We start from the raw sequence: 22340 nt of genomic DNA on the forward strand, positions 1-22340 counted from the left end.
AAATTTTGAATGCTAAGCATAGTGTTTTAAAATGAATCCTTTTCTCCATTGGGAGCCAGTGGAGTTTCTTAAGGACGTCAGCCACAGACGTATGGCGGGGGGAGTCCGACCGGGGCTCTGGCGGTGGCATTCTGGACTCGCTGGAGTCTGTTTTTTTTCTGCCACATTAGCTCCTAGCAGGAGGGAGCTGGCATAGTCCAGCCTTGAGAGGATCGCTGCCTGGACTATCAGCTGACGGGTTTGGTGGTCGAAAAATCTTAGTATAGGCCTAAGATTCCGTAAGATGCCGAAACAGGTGGCCGCCACTTTTTTTGTATGGTTGGGGAAGTTTAGGGCAGAGTCTACCCAGACTCCTAGGTTTTTGACACAATCCTTCGGTTCAGGTGGTTGGCCGAGGGTTTCTGGCCACCACTTGTTACCCCAAGTGTCAGGTTTTTTTTTTCGACCAGCAGCACTTCCGTCTTTCCGGCGTTGAGCTGGAGGTAATTCGCCGCCATCCATTCAGTGATGTCGACGAGAGTTTGTTGGAACTTTTTGGCGCCAAGACCACTTTCGTCATTCAGTGCTACCACTAGCTGTGTGTCGTCTGCATAGGACACGAGGGACATTCCGTGCTTCCTGGCTACCTCTGCCAGGGGTTGGACGTACACATTGAACAGGGTGGGGCTGAGAGCTGACCCCTGGGGCACACCCTGTTCAATGGGGCCTTCTTTGGAGAGATAAGGGGGGGTGGAGTCTCGGAATGATCTGCCAGATAAGAAGTCTTTGAACCAGCCAAGGGCGTTTCCTGATATTCCAACCTCTTTTAGCCTAAACAGCAGGACCTCGTGTGACACCGTGTTGAAGGCTGCACTGAGATCAAGTAAAATCAGTGCTGCCGTTCCGCCAGAGTCTAGAATGGTACGGAGGTGTTCTACCACACTTAGTAGGGCTGTCTCGGTGCTGTGTCCAGCCCGGAATCCGTCTTGTGACCTGTCCAGGATGGTATTAGATGACAGGTATTTGGTCAGGATGGTGTTCACATGGGCTTCTGCTACTTTGGCTGGCCATGGGAGGAGTGATATCGGTCTGAAGTTTTCGGGTATGTTTGGGTCTAAAGTGGGCTTTTTTATAATGGGTGATACCCAGGCTTGTTTCCATTTCGTGGGGATACTGGCTGTAGTGAAGGACATGTTTATAATTTCTCTCAGGGGGCCTAGGATAGTCTTGTCAGCCTCTCTGAAAGTATCAGGCTTCAGAGGGTCTGCAGGTGAGCCAGATTTGATTGTGTTGCATATTTTGGTGAAGTCTTCTTGGCTAAGTGCCGGGATGCTAGAAAGATTAAGCCTGTTGAGGTCAGTTGAGGGAGTGAGGCGGGGAGTGGTGGGAAAGGCACTGTAGATTTTCCGGATTTTCTCCATGAAGAAAGAGGCCATATCGCACAGTGTGGGTGAGGTGCTTGGATTAGCCACTGTTTTTTTGGCGCTGACTTCTTTGAGGATTTTAAAGATGGTTTTGGAGGCATTATGGCTGTTAATCTCGGTAGCGTAGTGAGCTGCCCGGGTCCTACAGATGCTACGGTGGTAGGTTTTTTGAGACTGGATATACAGGCTTTTGAGGGCAGGGTCGTAGTTTCTCCTCCAGCATCTTTCGGCTATTTTGCACTCTTTTTTCAGTGCGGAAAGTTCTCTATTATACCAGGGACTTTATTCATGAGCGCGTGCCTTGATCCATTTGGCTGGGATTAGGGTGTCTAGGGCTAGGTTGATAGTCTCAGAACTGGTCGTACCCTTGGTCAGGGTCTTTGCTAAGTGGGGGGGGGGCTAGTAGTAAGGAGTGCCTGGAAGTCCTCTAGGCGGAGCTTCCTCCATGGTCTTTTCCGAACCTGCTGGGTGGATTTAGCGAGCAGGATGTTTCTGCAGTTTATTGTCATGACCACTAGACAGTGGTCGGTCCAGGTCATAGGGATGGGTGGAAAATACTAAATTTCAAAGGAGGGTCAAGGGTAAGTAGTTTAAAGACCATCAAAGTCAAAACCCCTACTCAAGCTACTAGAAACAACAAAAAACTTGACGGTCTAGAATTGAGCTGAGTCTAAAGTGTTCTCACCGAAAAAAAATCAGAACTGGACATGCCCTGGACCAGCCTTACAGTAGTCAAGAGACATTATTGATGTAAACAAAGTCCTATCAGCCCACCCTCGTGGCGGAGCATCTTCATTTAGGATATATGAAACCTGGCTGGTGTCTCCGTGCCTAGATGTATTGGCGGGATGACATGTGCCAAAGGTTCAATGAGTGATAGTGTCCTCGCCCCTGGCGGTGCTGGTACAGCGCAGTGCAGTGAATGTAATGAGTGATATTAAAAATGACTATCCAGGCAAAAAAATATTTTATTGGTATTCACCTAGACGTCAAGTAAAAACGAGTGAGAGAACAGTGTGAAAAAATCACTGTATTCTTTGCTAATTGGTCAAACAGGCCAACATGTTTCTGCCTTAAGGTGAAAAGTCCACCGGCATTCTTCAGGGCCAAAGCTGTGATACTACTACTGCGCCTCCTCTTCGGCTCAGGACTTGGCCGAGGGGTACCGACGGAGAGAGCGGGGCCTCATCACTCTGAGTCGTTGCCGAGTGAGGTGAGGCTATACTCCCACAACTTGCTGGGGAGGGTATCCTCTACTTACCATAGAATTTACAAGGATACGGTAGGATCGTCCAATTGACGATACCAGTTTTTATATATAATTTTTCACTTTAAATTTACTTTACACTTCAAGTTTGAGTATAACTTTGCAGTAGTAGTTTCACAGCTTTGGCCCTGAAGAATGCCGGTGGACTTTTCACCTTAAGGCAGAAACATGTTGGCCTGTTTGACCAATTAGCAAAGAATACAGTGATTTTTTTCACACTGTTCTCTCACCTGTTTTTACTTGACGTCTAGGTGAATACCAATAAAATATTTTTTTGCCTGGATAGTCATTTTTAATATCACTCATTACATTCACTGCACTGCGCTGTACCAGCACCGCCAGGGGCGAGGACACTATCACTCATTGAACCTTTGGCACATGTCATCCCGCCAATACATCTAGGCACGGAGACACCAGCCAGGTTTCATATATCCTAAATGAAGATGCTCCGCCACGAGGGTGGGCTGATAGGACTTTGTTTACATCAATAGTGTCTCTTGACTACTGTAAGGCTGGTCCAGGGCATGTCCAGTTCTGATTTTTTTTCGGTGAGAACACTTTAGACTCAGCTCAATTATAGGGATGGGTGCCTCGACCTGTGCATTGGTCATGTTAGAAAAGATGGGAATCTAAGAGATGTCCCCCATTGTGGGTGGGGCCTTTTACAAGTTGACCTAGCTGGAGGGCAGCAAGATCTGCTAACAGTGTGTTGATCTTGGTGTCTGCAGTGCGATCAAAGTGAATGTTCAGGTCACCAATGATAGTGAGGTTTGCAGTTTCGGTGATCTGTGAACATAGGTTCTCCAGAAGTGAGCTAGTAAATTTAGCGTCTGCACCCGGGGTCCTGTAGATCAAAAGGCCTACCAGGCTGAGCTGGGGATTGATTTTAATGTTCTATCGTGCGCATTCGCTATCTTTGATATCTACTTTAGTTAGCTGACACGCAAGGTGCGATTTGGTCATTATCGCAATCCCCCCCACCCCTGGAGTTTCTGTTACAGGTGTAGGTAGTGTATCCTGTAGGGGTGGCCAGGTTTATGACAGTGTCCATGTCGTCCTGGAGCCAAGTTTCTGTTAGGAAAAGAATGTCGAGGGAATGGTTAAACAGTAGTTCGTGGATTTCAGAGTGATGTTTCTGCATAGATCTCACATTCAACTGGCCAATTCTGATAGTTAAAGGCTTGGCTGTTGAAGGGGGTGCTGGCCGAACTGGAGTTGGAAGGGAAAAGCCGCATGAGCATACAAGGGACTTAGTGTTGCATACAAGGTTGAGTCTGGCGCAATCACAGCCAGGGTGCTGTAGCTGTAGTAGCTCTAGTTTTGAATACACTCTCTTACCGCTCCGGTTTTTGACAGGGTTTCTGGCGTCTGGCGCTTCCTCAGCGCTGACGGGCGCAGACGGGCTGGACTCTGGCTCAACTCAGACGCTGTCCCTGTGCAACCGCTGATCGCGTCCGCTGCGCGGAGCCATGCCCCTCCCTTTTTATAGTGGCCACTGGGGAGCGTATGACTCTTTCCCCAAGCTAAGATGGCCGCCGCGTTTTTGCTGTTACCGGGGATGAAAAGAATGTCCTCAGCGCCTGAATCGGCTGGGACGGATCCGGTAGGTCAGAGGGTGCGGGGGTGGGGAGGTGCTGAGGCAGCGCTCGGGGATCAGAGCGGGTGGGGGGGCAACAAAATGCAGGGTGGGAGGGTAGAGGGGCTTCGTGTATCAAGCCGATCTTTCCACCCACAGGACGGTGCAGCTTCTAAGTCAAGCAGGTAGTGGCAACTAAGAGAGTTTATCCCAGACGCTTATTAGTCAAGCTAATCCGGGCAAAGTAAAAATACAGTACAAGATAATTTTACATTTTTTTTAAAATAACACAACAACCTCCCGGCTTCCGCCTCAGGAGGGATTCGAACTCACACTACCTACCTCAAACTACCACTCAAACTACCGGCGCAGGAGAACTATTACAAACTTTATGGATTCAGTGTGGTGCCTTAGGATATAAAAAATGACGGCTGTATAGGTAGAGTATCCACCAGAAAAGTTGGTACAGTAAATATGTATTTTTCTTTTGGACAAGGTTGACGTTAAGTAAATATTCAATAGTTTGTTCTAAAAATCTTCGAAGGTGGATGTAATATTTAGTATTCTGTTTTTTTATTCACTGAAGTATTGATAAACCTGATTGTTTAACCTTTATATTTTCACAGTGCACAATATGAGCTCCAGTTTTCAGTAAATGGAAGTATTCATATGAAGTGACAAAAATAATAATGCTCAAACATGATTTGCTGAATATTCCACATTTTCCTTAATTACATTTTCAGTGATAGACATAAAACTGGAAAAGCCCCAGGAACAGCCAGTCAGCGAAGGAGGTTGCTCCTGCTAATACAACTTGTGCTTATCCAAAATCTGTCTCCAGAACATCACTGCTTCTCTATTCATTTTACTCTTCATTGACTGAAGTGTGAATATTGGCTTACGCCTGCCCCGCCACATCTTCCTCCCCAGCCCCTCAGTTATAACGTATTGCAACCCATCATTGCTGGCTGTCTCGTGGAGATGATCTATTAGCTTCACAAGCACAAAAATACAAATTGTTGGTGTCTCCATTATTTATAGGAAAGAAAAATCCAGAAAATAATTCAAAATATTGCAGTTATGAAGTAAATGGTTACGTTTTCTTAAATGTAATGCACTTTGAAATGACACAAACTTGAGTAGTTTTGATTGAGATGATGGGAGCCGTCATGGAGATGGAGGTGCGGACAAATACATGCCCGTGCCGTCCGCCTCTTTCCATTAACCACCTTGAAATTGTCTGAATATCAGAAATGCGGGCAAATCTGAAGTGTACACCATGTGGGGTGGGAGGGATACTCATCACAATGTGTACCTGCTCTCTTTAAGACCAAACCTAGATTTTGTTTTCCCTTTCTTTTATTTTAGCTAAGTTTCACAGGGCACCACTGTCCTCCGGTTTCATGTTCATTTTGGAGGTTGCATGAAAAATATATGGAGGTATTCATAAAAAGATCAACTTTAATTTCAGGGAAGTAATCTTTGCATATGGCGAACACTATAAATCAACTTACACAAAATATACAGAAATGCTGGATAATGGATTTGTGAGTCTGTTGATCCATTACCTTGTGATTCCTTTAAGGTTGGATTATAGGTTGTCTATTTGCAGTGTTAAAAATAACAAGTCCAAACCATTCTGGCCTAAGGAGTTTTTAAATTGTAAACTTTTGAAGTGAGACTGTATAGTGTTAATGTTTAAATGTTTTACGGTGATTAGGTATTTTAAATTTGGGATGTAATACACATGATTCAGTATAGCATGGGTAAAAACTATGGATCATAACATACACAAATGAAATGTGCATTTACTATCATAAACAGTTATACAGACTTGTGGAAATGGCATTAAACACTGAGCAACAAAGACACATGATAAAAATAAAATAGTTATTGCTACAGCCACTGAGATCTTCAGAATTGATAAGCAGATTAGGAGAGTTAAAATAAAAAAAGGAATCATAACCAAATGTTTATAGTCTTTGGAGGGTTTAAGTGGGAGCGTTTTTACCTAAATAATTATTTGACATTGCTTAGAAACATTTTAAATACCCATGCTCAATTACTTAAAACTGGTATGTATTGCAACCACATGTTTTTGTTTCTACAATACAGTCCTTTGCAAGAGACTTGTCCCATGTTTATTAGGAAAATAAGTTTTGGAACGGCAAGTCCATCAAATGACTGTTTGCGTCTTTATATGCAGACCTATGCCTTTGTTTTATGCATCGTTGTTGGGTCTTCCATGTTAATTTTGTTTTCATTTACATGTGTATAGTTTGGTTAACAAAATGGTAACTGGATTAGTTTTATATTTAACTAGTTTGCTCCATATTAGCGAACTTTTGTTTGCTATTTATTTCTTTTCTTTTAAATTTTGTTTATACGTTTGTGCGTAAGAAAAAAAAAGTAACACTGAGCAGAAATGTTTGAGTTCTACCAATGTTGCGAGTTTTAACCTCCGAAACCTCACTGAACATTGCATTTGAAAATGCACCACTTATCACTAGTCGCCTTGAGATTGCTATGCATGTCCACCAAACACATAAATGCGTTAGTTTGCAGGAAGAGTATTGCTGCATTGGAGCTCAGAAAAGGGAAGTTTTTTATTGTTGTGTATCGCTTTGCAATGCCTTACAAAATTGAAATCGTACGCCATTTAATTCCCCTCATACCTTTTTGCACGGCCAACTTTAAACCTTACCACTCCCACCCCCACCTTACCTAGTCACCACACATGCATATATACAGACACTAACCCGGCCTTATCACCTGCGGTGCAGTTGGATGCATGGATACCTAAAGTTCCAGTGAAAGTTGTTTTTAAAAGGAGTTCTTGGGACCTGCATTGAACTCTGGGTATGAATAAGGACTTTTGAAACTGAGAGAATGGGATGTTAAGTGCTTTTATAATGCAATATTGTTATTAAAGGCATTTTTTTTACATTGCATGTCCTGAAGTAAAATAAATATCAACTAAATGTCAGAAGGGGTTCACTATCCTTTCTCTTTTCTGATTGAAGGTGGCTTACTTTTCCTGCATTGCCGCCCTTGTTTGTTTCTAGGTGTCTGGTCTGCACAATTGAACTGGTTTGCTTCTTTTACATATTGTCCTCTGTAGATTCTTTGACTTGGGTTCATGAAACCGAACCAAATTGGTGTGTAAATTTTGTTCATACAGCAGATTTTTTTTTTATATGCACAGATTTTCTGCTAGGAATAAAGTATAAATAAAACACTAAACAGAACTGGATCTTTGTTGTCTTTACTTTTTGTGGTATTTTTTGTCACTATTATAAACCTAATTTGTGCAAACTTTTTATTTAATTTTGTTTATTCTGTTTTCCATCTAGATGTTAGTCTTGCTACTCTGTCCATTAACTGTAGATTCTGCCTGCAACTTCAGTAATGTGCATCATAGGCTGTGGTTGTTTTTCCAAAGTAAATAATTTAGTTTGAGGGGTGTGAGCTGTGTGCTTTGCATACTCCTGCCATATAGTGTTGGGTCGGATGTTTGCAAGTTGTTTTTCTTCGAAGAAGTCTTTCCAATCACCAGGTAGGTGACTCCTCCTTTCAGTGATGGTGCGCATGGGCATCCACACCATTATTAAATCGTTTTTTTTCTGCCATCGGGTTCGGACGTGAATTGCCGCTCTCCGGTTCGACACAGTTTCTCATGTTTCCCTCGGTGCGTTATACACTCGAAGGTATTGTTTTCGATCGCCTATTTCTATTCTCCGCGTATCATATTTGCTACACAATCCCTCTTTCAATCGGGTGGCTTGTGGAAGGCTGTTGGCCCTACCCAGTCCACCTTGCAGTAGATGGAAAGGACTCACTTTGAATTCTGCCCTTGGTGCCACGCGAAAGACCTGTGCACCGACTCACATGAAGTATTCAACTTGTTATGTTATATTTGTTTTGTACAGCGCACGGCTACTCAATGAGTGTCCCGGCGCTTTGAATGCACACCTGTATCACAACATAACAGCAAGAAAAAGCAGAAAGAGAAAAAAAAAAGAATCCAGACTAACCACAGGGCTGACATCTAAGAAGAGAACAGCCAGGTTTTCAAACCCTTCCTAAACGCCAATAGATTACTTGTGCTTATCTCAGGAGCACAAAGAACAGGACTGCAACGCGTGGAAGGCTTTCCGATCGAAGACGCTTCGCAACAGTCTGGTTCAACGTCGCAACATGCAGAGCCAACACACCGGTTCCATTCCGGACCTCTTAGGAGAAGATTCAGACCAAGAGACCGGAGATGCCATGGGAGCTGAGGAAGAACAAGAGCCTATCTCCGTCTCCGAATACGGCTCCGATGTGGACGAAGACATCCCGCAAGGGCAGCGTATCGTCAGTACTGATCCTCCCTTACCCCAAAGTCCACGTCAACCAAAAAAAAGGCTCCGGTCCAACCCCCGCATGCGGGCCACGGTCAGTACCTAGAACATGTTTCCGACACACCGCCTTCCAGCTCAGCATCGAAACACACCCCAAAACCTTTTGGCTCTGAACTGAGTTGTTCGAGGGCACTGAGCCGAAACCTTTGGGTCGAATTCTGGAGCAGCCCCCACCGCCTTCAATGCCGGAAACGTCTTCGAATCCAAAACCCTCAGCATCCAAAACACTGGCACTGAAACCTTCGACGGCGAAACAAACGTGCCAATTCCATCAAAAGAGCACCATTTGATGCTCCACCCCAAAACCGGAGCCAAAACAGTGACCACTCTGCATTTATCCAACAACTGGACATATTACCACCAAAGTGATACTGAAACGTAAACCTGTGACTGAAGAAGCTTACCACGTTCTCCTTTTTAAAAGGAAAAATGTGGGTACTAACCCTTCTCCTCCATCACCACCTTCTCCCGAGTCTCGACCATTGCTAATCTCACCTGCTGACTCACCACCACCTTATACACCTGATGATCAGAATGATGGGGATAATGATCCAACACCTACAGGTCCCTGGAGAGATTAGAACACTAATTCTCCCACAGGTAACATCCCTTCTCCACCAGACAACAGTGTAGGATATATATATATATATAGAATTATTAGGTAAAGCTGCTAATTGTCATGGGGTCGAGTTACATAAGGAATCCCTAGAAGATTTCCTTTTCCAAACACTTAGTAGTTCCCAAAAGTCCTCGCATACACTTCCCATGCTCAAGGGTATGCTTAGACATGTGAAAGACATTTTTAATGATCCTGTGCGGGCACGTATCCTCACCCCTAGGGTAGACAAAAAATATAAATCTGCACAATCAGATCCAGCTTTCATCAGGGGGCAGTTGCCATTATATTCTTTAGTCGTTTCTAATGCACGAACAAGGGGCAATTCACAAACGTCAGAAAATGATCCACCCCAAGACAGAGTCTAAGTTGATAGATGCCTCTGTGAAAAGAGTAACATCCCAAGCTGAAAACTTTGGCGCATTTCCAATACCCAAGCACTTTTAGCCAGGTACGAAAGGGCCCATTGGGATGAAATGGAACAATTGCTCAAATTTCTGCTGGATGAGCACAAGTCCAAAGCCCAAGACATAGTGCGGGAGAGACAGCTCATATCGAACAATTCCATCAGGTGCGCTTTAGATGTTTTGACTCTGCAGCTAGAGCCATCAGCACCAGCATTCTATTAAGGCGGCATGCCTGGTTACGCATTTCAGGGTTTAAACCAGAGGTCAAGCTTCTATCCTTAACACTCCATTTGACAAACGGCACCTCTTTGGCACTGTATTAGACTCATCATTAGAAAAGATGAAAAAGGACACAGGTGGCGAAATCCATGGGAGCCCTTCAGTCACCCTCAGGCAGTGGTTTCTTTTGGTGCTCCTTCTATCATGGAGGATCCAAGAACACCTCCTCAGACACTGCCTCTGCGACCTACAGAGGCAACAATCAGCCCTCTGCATCCAAGGGTTCCTTTAGAGGGGTGTACACAGGCAACAATTGCAAGGTTAGAGGTTCCAATACACGCGCCTCGCCCTCCAATACCAAACAGTGACTTGCCTACACATATCCAAAGTGTCTCAAATACACATGCAGGATACTGCAGTTATTGCAACCCCTGGGACTCAGTCAATGTGTTGAAATCGTATCTTCAACCTTCCAACACTCAAAACTATCTAGGAGCCACTTTAGATACTCAAATGGCTATAGCCTTCCCCAATGCAGACAGAATTCACAATATTCAGGCTCTAGGTTTCTAGTTTCAGCCCACTCACTCACTACCAGCTCGAGTGTATATGCATCTGCTGGTAATGATGGGCTCTTGTTGCATCATTATTGTTCTTCATGCCAGGCTTCACATGCGTCCCCTCTAGGAATGCTTAGCAAGTTAGTGGAACCTATCACAGGGTCTTTTAACCAATCTAGTGTTGATAAGCGGCCGTACTCATCGCTCTCTGCAGTGGTGGAACCCACAAACTGCATCAAAAGGACGGCCCTTTATAGACCAAGTGCCACAGACCATGCTAACAGCGGACGCGTCCCTCACTGGTTGGAGGGGGGGGGGGCTCATCTTCAACAAAACACAGTACAAGGCCTGTGGAGTAAACGGCAAAAAACTCCACATAAATCATCTTGAGCTGCTAGCAGTGTTTCTAGCACTCAAAGCATTTCAGATGCACCTAGTCGGCAAGGATGTTCTAGTTCGTACCAACAACATGACAGCTATGTATTATATACAAAAACGGTGGGGGGTGACACACTCTCCAACTGTCACACTTGGCTCAAGACATTTGGAAGATTGTCCATTCACCACAAAATCTATCTCCTAGCAGAACACCTCCCAGGAGTGAACAATCAGATTGCCGATCTTCTCAGCAGACCGCAAATCCACGTATGGGAACTTCACCCTCAAGTTCTCCTCCCATACTTTCAAAATTGGGGAGTCCCTCAAATAGAACTTTTTGCCACACACCAAAATGCAATATGCCCAAACTTTGCCTCCAGGTCCCCACTCCCGCTCTCCAAAGGCAATGCACTATAGATGAACTGGTCAGGGATATTTGCCCACGCTTTTCCTTCTCTTCCACTCATTACATTAGTGGTTCGGAAACTCAGGCTAACATCCCTCACACTGATCCTAGTAGCTCCCACATGGGCCTGTCAACCTTGGTTCACAGCCCTGTTGGAGCTGTCACTAGTTCTGCATTAAACTGCACCTCACATCCAGTCTCCTCACACAGAGCCATGGAGAAATCAGATACCAAATAACCGATCCTCGGGATCTGGCTCCTGAAATCATAGAGTATGGTTATGTAAATCTCCCACCAGACTATATGAACATCATTGGAGATGCCAGAAGGCCTACTACAAGAGCGTGTTATGCATCTAAATGGAAACGTTTTGGTTCGAGGCATTTGGGCTGCTGAATTCATATCTGTGCATAGATCGCCGCCTAGTGTTGGGTCCGGATGATTGCACATTGTTGTCCTGGAAGAGTCTTCAAAGTATCACGAGATAGGTGGCTCCTCCCTTGGACAACAGTGTGCATGGGCATCCTCTCCATGCTCAGATTGTTTTTTTCCGCCATTGGGTTCGGATGCACTTTGCAGCACTCCAAGTTCGGAATCAACAAAACTTTTCAAAAGGCCTTCGGTTTTTGTCGGTATTGTTAGATATCGGTATCGATAACCTTCTTCAACATTAGTTTGTCGTCGAATTGGGCTGTTAGGCCTTCTCGACGCCACGTGGACCGACGGTCGATGGAACGAAGTCCATTCAAATACTGCCCGCAGTGCAACTCGAAGTTCCCGCACACCGATAAACATACAGTGTGCAACAAATGCCTGTCTCCAATCACAATGAAGACGATTGCCTAGCTTGTGCTCAGTTCCGGTCCAAAAAGACGATCCGGAATCGAAGAAATGCAGAGGTTAGCACCAGAGCCCGAGAATATCTTTGAAGAAGAACTGATCGACGCCGAAATCTCGGAGCAAGAGGGAACTCAATTCTCTGAGAACGACTCTGAATATTATATCGACGACGAAGAACAGATTGTCGATGTCTAAGAGTCTGAACAAGATATCGTAGCCGTCGAAGACGACTCCGAAGACGAAGAGGGGCGAACCGTGAGTACACCGCCCCATATAGACACTACACCTATATCAGAGACTCAGGTCGAGGCAACGCCATCAGTCCTTAGCCAAGATCAAAATAGTAGTTCTCCAGCCCCGCCACGCCCGGCTAAGAACATACAAAAAGAGCCTTCTTAGACACGTAATCCAAGGCCGGTTACATTAAAACCGAGACTTATCGACACAACAGTCTTCGGACCGAACGTCGTCGAACTGAAGGTGATAAAACCAAAGGGCGCCGACCCGAAGGCCGCAGTTCCATTCACACCTTCAAAGCCAAAGGCCGTCACCTCGAAGCCGAAGGCCGTCGAATTGACCTCGAAGCCCGTCGAATTGACCTCGAAGCCGAAGGCCGTCGAATTGACCTCGAAGCCGAAGGCCGTCGAATTGACCTCGAAGCCGAAGGCCGTCGAATTGACCTTGAAGACAAAGTCCGGCCAACCGAACAAATCAGGTTCGACTGTTGAAAAAGGAAAGAAGCCAGTCGACGAAGGCAAAGGGGCTACGCCCAAGGCGCTTGTCGAACCAAAACCGAAGGTAGACCACACCAAATCGGTCGAGCCGGAGCCCGTTGATCCAAACAGTGGCATCAACCCGAAGACTTAGGCTCCAAAAACACCTAAACAGGTTATCGAACGGACTAAACCGATTGGTCCAAAACCACTTGTGAAACCTATAAAACACGTCTGACCGACAAAACCTGTCGGAAACCCTCCAAAGCCAATACAAGCACCAAAAGCGGTCGAACAAAGTAAACACATCGAACCGAAGAAAGTAAAACCAAAGACTACGGTGCCAAGGCAAAAGACTGTGAAAGAGGAGATCATCCATCCAGACCCTTCCACAGAGGATCAGTCAAAACTATATATTGACCCAAATACTAGCAAAGTGACTGTGTATAAAAGAAAAATAAGGCCAGTGCCTGGTGAAGACTTTTCAAAAATTCCATTAAAAAAGAAAAGACTTTGCTACCTCTCCAGATGCATGGGGGGGTGGAGGTAAGCCAGACAATGCTGGGACTCTACCCATTACAGACCCTACTGTATACCCAGATAAGCCATCACCCACAGAAGACACAGTGGCTTTTAATTCCTTGATAGAGAGAGCTGCAAGCTACCATAATGTAGACATGCATTCTGATGCTATAGAAGAGGACTTTCTATTTGATACACTAGCAACATCAGAAAGAAGTGTAAAAACTCTCCCCATGTTAAAGGACGTCTTAAAACACGCTAAGGACATCTTCAAGGACACTGCTAGTGCACGTGTCGTCAACCCTAGAATAGAAAAAAAGTACAGGGCGGCACCAGTAGACCCTACATACATCAAGGGACAACTGCCTTTAGACTCATTGGTGGTGTCCAGCGCACGAAAGCGTGCAAATTCACAAACAACTGGAGAAGCTCCTCCTCCTGACAGTGTAAGATTTTGGAAGCATCGGGCAAGAGGGTAGCAACTCAAGCAGCAAACTCATGGAGAATAGCCAATACATAGGCCTTAATGGCCAGATACTACAGGGCCCACTATGATTCTTTAGCGGGACTTCTCCAACACTTACCCGAGCCTTACAAAGATCAGGCAGATGAACTTATACAAGAGGGAAAGCTCATCACCAATGCCTCCAAGTGTGCTCTAGACGCGGCAGATACAGCTGCCAGATCTATTAACATAAGCGTACTGCTTAGAAGGCACGCATGGCTTCGCATATCTGGATTCAAAAATGAAGTACAGGCCACAATTCTTAATCGGCCTATAAATCCAAGTTTCTTGTTTGGTCCAGTAGTTGACTCAATTCTGGACAAAATGAAAAAGGACACCGAAAAGGCCAAGTCCATGGGAGTCCTTCAGTCACAACAACACAGAAGCTCCTTTCGTCGCTCAAATTACAGAGGAGGAGCGCGAGGTAACACATCGCAGCAATCCTCCACTTACAAAACTAATACACAATCCACATACAGTAAAAACACTAACAGAGGTGGATACAGAGGAAATAACACCAAGGGTAGAGGACGTGGAGGCAATGCCAATAGATCCTCCACTAACACCAGACCGTGACTTCTTGGCACTACCCCCAGACCATATAACACCGGTCGCGGGGAGACTACAACAATTCCTACCAGTCTGGTTAAACATCACTACAGACAGGTGGGTGAAGCAAATTATCCAACATGGCTATTGCCTATAACTAACGTCAACACCACCCAACATACCACCTGTACACCGTCCCATGTCGCAGGAACTTGTAACATTACTGCAGCAAGAGGTCATCAGTATGCTACAAAAGGGGGCCATAGAACCAGTCCCACTACAACACCAAGGAACAGGAGTATACTCACTATACTTCCTCATTCCCGAAAAAGGATGGTTCCCTCAGACCAATATTAGACCTCAGGCCCCTCAACCTGTACATTCTGTCAGAGCACTTTCATATGCTCACCCTCCAACAAGTCTTACCACTGCTTCGCCAGGGAGTCTTCCTAGCAACTCTAGACATCAAAGACGCATACTTTCATATCCCAATACACCCTGCTAACCGAAAGTATCTAAGGTTTACCATTCAAGGACAGCACTACCAGTTCAAAGTCCTACCGTTCGGTGTAACAGCTCCAAGAGTGTTCACCAAATGCCTAGCAACAGTGGCGGCACATCTCAGGAGCCAACACATTCATGTCTACCCATACCTGGACGATTGGCTAATACAAGCGCCATCAGTCCAGCAATGTGCCAGCCACATGTCAAAAGACCATTCAGCTCCTGCACAGCCTAGGCTTCTCGCTCAACTACCCGAAATCGCACCTTCAACCCTCCCACGTCCAACAGTACCTGGGAGCAACAATAGATACACTAGCAGCAAAAGCATATCCGAACGTAGCACGTATAAACAGAATGCAAACGTTGATCCAAAAGCTCAAGACCCAACACTCATTACCAGCTCGAGTGTTTATGCAACTCATAGGCATGATGGCCTCGTGCATATTCATAGTCCCCCCATGCCAGGTTACTCATGCGTCCGCTTCAAGAGTGCCTAGCAAGGCAGTGGAACCAAGCTCAAGGGCAATTCGAGCATACAACTCTCTGCATTGGTGGAATCCACAAAACCTTTGCAAAGGTCGACTGTTCCAAGAGCCTGTCCCACAAATAGTGATAACAGCGGACGCATCCCTGCTAGGCTGGGGAGCCCATGCCCTGCGTTACACAGTTCCGGGACTATGGACTACACAACAAAAAAAGATGCACATCAACCTTCTAGAGTTGACGGCGGTCTTTCTAGCCCTAAAAGCATTCAAAACACACTTATGCAACAAGACTGTGTTGATCCGGACGGACATGACAGTGATGTATTACATTCAAAAACAAGGAGGAACACACTCCCCACAGCTGTCGCATCTAGCACAAAGCATGTGGAAGTGGGCCATTCGGAGGAACATGTTTCTCATGGCAGAACACCTCCCAGGCAAGGACAATCAAATAGCCGACCTGCTCAGCAGGCACAGTCACCAGATGCACGAATGGGAGATTCACCCCAAGGTCCTCCAACCATTCTTCCACAAATGGGGACAACCAGAGATAGATCTGTTTGCCACAAGCGAAAACGCAAAATGCCAGTACTTTGCTGCCAGGTTCCCACATCCGCAATCACAAGGCAATGCGATATGGATGAACTGGTCAGGCAAATTTGCGTACGCTTTTACCCCAGCTTCATTAATACCGCTAGTGGCACGCAAAATGCACCAACATTTGCTGACTCTAATCCTAGTTGCTCCCACGTGGGCAAGGCAACCATGGTACACAATGTTCCTAGAAAGGTCAGTGGTGCCTCATCAAAAACTGCGGCTCACACCCAGTTGTCTAATTGAGAACCGTGGCGAAATCCAACACCCAGACCCGCGACAGCTGAACCTAGCGATCTGGCTCAGGAGATCCTAGAGTTTGGATACCTCAACTTGCCTCCAGACTGCATGAATATTATCAAAGAGGCAAGAAGACCCACTACCAGGGCATGTTATGCGTCTAAGTGGAAACGTTTTGTCATTTACTGCAGTAACCACGTCATAAACCCACTAGATGCTTCTACACAAAACATCATTTGCTACCTCTTGCACCTACAACGTTGCAATTTAGCCTACTCGTCCATCAGGATACATCTAGCTCTGTTAGCATCATATCCCCAAAACAGGCAACACCTTTCACTGTTTAAAGTGCCAGCAATTAAAGCATTTATGGAGGGACTTAAACGAGTAATTCCCCCAAGGCACCCACCTTCACCAGTCTGGAATCTAAACGTCGTTTCAACCAGACTTATGGGACCACCTTTTGAGCCACTACACTCATGCGAACTACAATTTCTTACTTGGAAGGTGGCTTTCCTTATTGCCATTACTTCACTTAGAAGAGTTAGTGAGCTGCAAGCCCGAACTATTCAGGAACCATTCATTCAAATACATGCAAATAGAGTAGTTCTCAGAACAAACCCCAAATTAATTCCAAAAGTGGTATCCCATTTCCATATAAATCAAACAATAGACCTGCCTGTGTTCTTTCAAAACCCACACAGTTGCTGAAAGGGCCTTGCATACCCTAGATGTCAAAAGGGCTCTGCTTTATTACATAAACAGAACTAAGGCATTTCGAAAGACTAAACAATTGTTTGTTGCTTTCTCACCACAACACAAAGGCAACCCGATCTCTAAATCAGGGATAGCCAGATGGATTGTTAAGTGCATTCAAATATGTTACGCAAAGGCAAAACGCACCTTAACTGTTCCCCCTAGGGCGCATTCCACACGCAAACTAGGGGCATCTATGGCTTTCCTAGGAAATATTCCTTTACACGAAATCTGTAGAGCAGCCACTTGGTCAACCATACATACATTTACCAAGCACTACCGTGTAGATGTACACTCCCAACAGCAAGCTGCTGTAGGACAGGCTGTTCTCAAAACTCTTTTTCAGACTGCTGCAGCTGGCACAGGCAGCCACCGCTAGGGGAGATACTGCTATACATTCTATGCACAGATATGAATTCAGCAGCCCACATGCCTTGAACGGAATATGCTACTTACCAGTATGCATCTGTTCTTATCCTGTAGGGCTGCTGATATTCATATCGCCCACCCACATCCCCGGTGCCACAATGGCAAAAACAATCTGAGCATGGAGAGGATGCCCATGCGCACTGTGGTCAAAGGGAGGAGCCACTTATCTCGTGATACTTTGAAGACTCTTCCAGGCCAACAATGTGCAATCATCCGGACCCAACACTAGGCGGCGATCTATGCACAGATATGAATGTCAGCAGCCCTACATGCCAAGAACAGATGCATACTGGTAAGTTGCATATTCCTTATCTATTGCAATAATATCAATCCTCTTGATGCTTCAATACAAAATATAATTTGTTATCTGTTACACTTGCAGCAGTCTGGATTAGCTTACACTTCTATCAGACTACATCTCACTGCAATAGCTGCATATCTACAAAATAGGCAACCCTTATACATTTTTAGAGTGCCAGTAATCAAAGCTTTCATGGAAGGACTTAAAATAGTCTTCCCACCAAGACTTCCAACTGCCCCAATGTGGAATCTTAACATATTCCCCACACAATCAATGGGCCCATCTTTTGAACCCCTGCTTAAATATGAACTACAGTTTCTCTCCTGGAAAATCGCTTTCCTCATTGCAATCGCTTCACTAAGGAGAGTAGGTGAACTACAGGCACTAACCATAGAAGAACCTTTTTTCCAACTTCACAAAGACAAAGTGGTTCTTCGTAGTAAGCCCAGGTTTTTACCTAAGGTAGTTTCTGCCTTTCACATCAATCAGTCTGGTAAGTTACCTGTATTTTTCCCCAACCCAATTCAGGTTTTATATTACATTGAAAGAACAAAATCATTTCGTAAAACTAAACAACTTTTTGTTTTTGTTGCTCCACCTCACAAGGCTAATCCCATATCCAAATCCGGTATTGCCAGATGGATTGTTAAATGCATTCAAATTTGTTGCAAAAGCAAAACACTTTAACAATACCCCATAGAGCGCATTCCACTCGCAAAATAGGGGCTACTATGGCTTTCTTATGAAACATCCCATAGATGACATTTGTAAAGCTGCAACATGGTCTACACTGCACACATTCACCAAGTGCTATTGTGTAGATGTTAGCGAGACAACCACAACTCTACATGCCAAGAACAGATGCTTCCTGGGTAACATTTTTTTTTAAGTAGGTATGCTGATGAAAAAATAGGGAGGTCAAGTTCCTATGTATTGCACTTTGTAGGTCCAGACTCCTCTGGAAGGTTTAAAACCATCTGAAAAGAAATCCTTGAAGGCAACAAACCGTACTAAAGGTCAAAGACTGAATGATATGTTTAGCGTTGCACGTTTGCTTTAATTTATGTGATAGTTTTTGTATGTACAGATTGCGCAGCAATTGGTTAATTATTTACAAAAAGGTTGAATCAAAAGAGCCTACGAAGTAGCTTCACCAATCTGTTTTCTCAACACCCTTATTGAGATACTAACTACATTGCGGGCAAAGAGACAGCAAAGAGGCAGCAGACACAACGGGAAATTCTCTAAACCAAGAAAATTAAAAAGCAAAGCTATTTTATTTCTAATATTTTCTTTAAAAAACTATAATATTCAATTGGGCACCTTTGCCTTGCCTGAGGCTTCATTACAGTCCTGTATGTGATATCTTAAATACATGTTTCAAATAGTCTATGCGAATGAGGTCATAAAGAAACTGATAATGAGAATAATGTTGGCTTAAGTGCACTTAAACAACACCGCTGAAATATATATTTAATTATCAATATCAAAGTTGGCAGTGTCTGTATTTATGACCTGCTTCTATGAAGATGGCTTAAGTGACTAAATGGTTATACTACGTTCCAAAATATAGCTGTTTGGGGCATCGTTCTGAATATAGTTATAACCAGCATATTTGTTCAGACTTTAAAATAGATGACACCTCACCTAGTTATGGATTTCAAAGCCCCCAGATAACTAGGTTGTTGGAGATGTTAGTCAATATTTTCACTAATGCTAATTTTGCAGATTTATAGAGCAATATCGTAGACCACTAACTGTGGTTGGAAATCTTAAATTACATGCGAGATGAAATGCCAAACTATACTTAACCTGGTGTCTAAATAACAGACACACATTTCTGTTGCTCTATTAAATTCTGTTGATCAAGTATGCTGCATTATCCATGTGGCCTACCGAAATATCTGCTTCACAGGCTGCAAGTTGTGCAGAACCAGGCGGCCAGACTGGCCTACAAAATCCCGAAGTGGCAGTCCGCAAAACCACTGCTCCGCAAACTCCACTGGTTGCCGGTTGAACAGAGAGCCGCATTCAAGATCGGCTGCCTGACTTACAAAGCTGTGACTGGTACTCCTTCCGCTTTTCTCAGATCCCTAGTGACTCCTTACCGTCCGGCACGTAACCTACGGTCCTCTCATCGTCAACTCTTGTCTGCTTTTCCAATCAAACTCAAAAAATACGGTGGCTGCAGATTTGCTCATCTGGCTCCCAAACTATGGAACCAGTTACCGTTATTGCTTAAATCTTCCAATTCCCTGCTGGAATTCAGAAAACTCCTGAAAACCAATCTCTTTACACAGTCTGGCTAGCTCCCCTCTTCTACATTCCTCCGCACCACCCAGCGCCAGGAAACGTACGGTGACAGAGCGCTTTATAAAATTTCCTAAAGATAAGATAAGATAAGACCCCCTTTTGTCCCCAATAGAAAATCTCCAATCAAAGAAGGAACATTGCTTCTTTTAAGTGCTTATCAACCGGCTGCTTTGGCAAAATGTGTCTTGGGAAGACTAACTGAACAGTAAGGCGCTGCCTCAGATAGAAGATGACAAAAAGTGAATCTTTCTCCAGTGGTTAAGGATGTGTTACTTCTGTTTCAATGCACAGTAGCTACCAATAGATAGCTGTTTCTGTCACCAAAATGTTATTTTAGCGTTTGCAGCTGAAAGCCAAAGGTCAACTGACTTCCAGTGATGCAAGAAAAACTTTTGCCAGTGGAAAGTAGATTCCCTCAGTTTCCAGCCGTTATTCACCCATGAGGGAAAGCAAAACACAAATTAATTTTATCCAATCCATTTCGGTGGGAGGGTAAGTATAGCATTTTTTATATGTACCCCATATACCATAAGGCTACAACCTCAGTATACCTAAGACAAGAATGGGATGTGTATACAACTGCCCAAGCTTCACCTTGTGGGCATGGGTGACCCCTACCCAGAAGAGTCGTTCTTATTAGGTGAACATGTGGTGGACAAAGGAAGCACTTGCCACTAGATATATTCCTATACCAGAGACTGAGAGAAGCATCTTGGAAAACAGATTCTAACTTCCCTGCCCCATCGTGAATATTCCACACTAGAGGGTGTACAGGCACCCCCTCCTCTACTAAGCTGGTATCCACAGATATCCCGCATCTATAAGGCAATAAAAGATGAGGCCTCCGTGCACCATCCCACATCTAAACAAAAATGGAAGGAGGACCTAACAGAGCAGAATCCTGAATCGCAGTTGGAGTGCAAATTCTTCGGATTCAAAACCGTTGACACTGAAACCCAAGAAACCCTCTGAGTTGAAATCTTCGGCATCAAAAGGACTTCAGTGCTGAAAAGCAAAGACTTGCCTGCAATTTCACTTGGATCGCAATAAAGACACTGTACCTATCAGATTGGATGCAAAACAGAAAAAAAACTGTATTTTCATCAAGATGCAGTACACATTCATGCTAAAGCACGATCCAAGCTTCTCGATGATGATGAGCCACATATAATTCCTTTGAGAAAGAAAAGTGTAGGCACTAGTCCTTTTCACACTTTCCATCTCCTCCCTCTTCACCACAGCATGATCCATTAAACATTACACCCAGTCAGTCTCCTCCACCTCAACTTGACACAGGTGACCCTGACTAGGACGAAGCACAACCTCTAGATCCTTGGACAGATCACACCACCAATCCTCCACTGAACACAGACCCAGATCTTTGTCCTACCAGGCCATCTCCACCTGATGACAACCTTTCATACCAACTGGTTATTGCCAGGGCAGCAGAATACCACGGGGTGGAGCCACATAAAGAGGCTATAGAGGAAGATTTTCTCTCTGACACATTAGGATCACATAAATTAATCAAACACTCCCTATGCTCAAGAGTATGTTAAGGCACACTGAGTACATTTTTAAAGACCCTATCCGTGCTAGAATATTTACTCCTAGAGTAGACAAAAAAATATAAATCTTCTCCCACAGATCCCATTTTTATTAAGGGTCAGTTACCACTTGACTTTTTGGGGGTGTCAAATGCCAGAAAGAGAGCTAATTCTCCAGCATCTGGGGATGCGCCTCCCCCAGATAAAGAGTTGTTGATTGATGCTTCAGGCAAGCGTGTAGCAGCTCAAGCAGGTAAAAAATGGCGTATTGCTAATACGCAAGGCCTGCTGCCAAGGTAAGATAGAGCCCGCTGAGATGAAATTGAGCAGTTATTGCAGTTTCTCCCAGATTAACATAGGGCAAAAGCATAGGACTTAATTTACAATATTTCTATCATATGTGCTCTAGATGCAGCTAGAGAAGTGAATACCAGCATCTTGCTGAGACGTCATGCTTGGCTACGGATTTCAGAATTGAAGCTTGAAGTCCAACCATCCATACTGAACATACCTTTTGAAGTCGATTTAGCACTTGAAAAAACAAAGGATACTCGTGTGGCAAAATCGATGGGAGCGCTTCATTCTCCCTCAAATAAAGGTTCCATTTGGCGCTATTTTTTATAGAGGAGGGTCCAAGTCTACAGGCACGGACCAGAACACTTCCTCATATAAAGGCAATTCCCAAACCTCCTTTACAAAAGGGTTTTTCAGAGGGGGTTATAGGGGAAATAGTCGTAGAGGTAATAACACCACGCCTCACACTTCCCCTTCCTCAAGCAAGCAGTAACTTCCCAACACTTCCCGCCA

The 22340-nt window shown here is 44.5% G+C and overlaps 1 protein-coding gene across 2 annotated transcripts in view; it reads left to right on the forward strand.

Annotated features, from left to right (window-relative positions):
- The window catches only part of RAB6A (RAB6A, member RAS oncogene family), a 316180-nt gene extending 308691 nt beyond the window's left edge, over positions 1–7489 (forward strand). For both annotated transcript variants that reach the window (XM_086933838.1, XM_086933839.1), the window contains exon 8: positions 4990–7489. In XM_086933838.1, coding sequence (XP_086789964.1) covers positions 4990–5054 — 65 coding nt within the window. In that variant the 3' untranslated portion in view covers positions 5055–7489. The remainder of the gene's footprint in view (positions 1–4989) is intronic.
- Positions 7490–22340: the final 14851 nt, after the last annotated feature.

This window comes from Lissotriton vulgaris, chromosome 8, assembly GCF_964263255.1.
Source record: "Lissotriton vulgaris chromosome 8, aLisVul1.2, whole genome shotgun sequence".
Lineage (NCBI taxonomy): Eukaryota > Metazoa > Chordata > Amphibia > Caudata > Salamandridae > Lissotriton > Lissotriton vulgaris.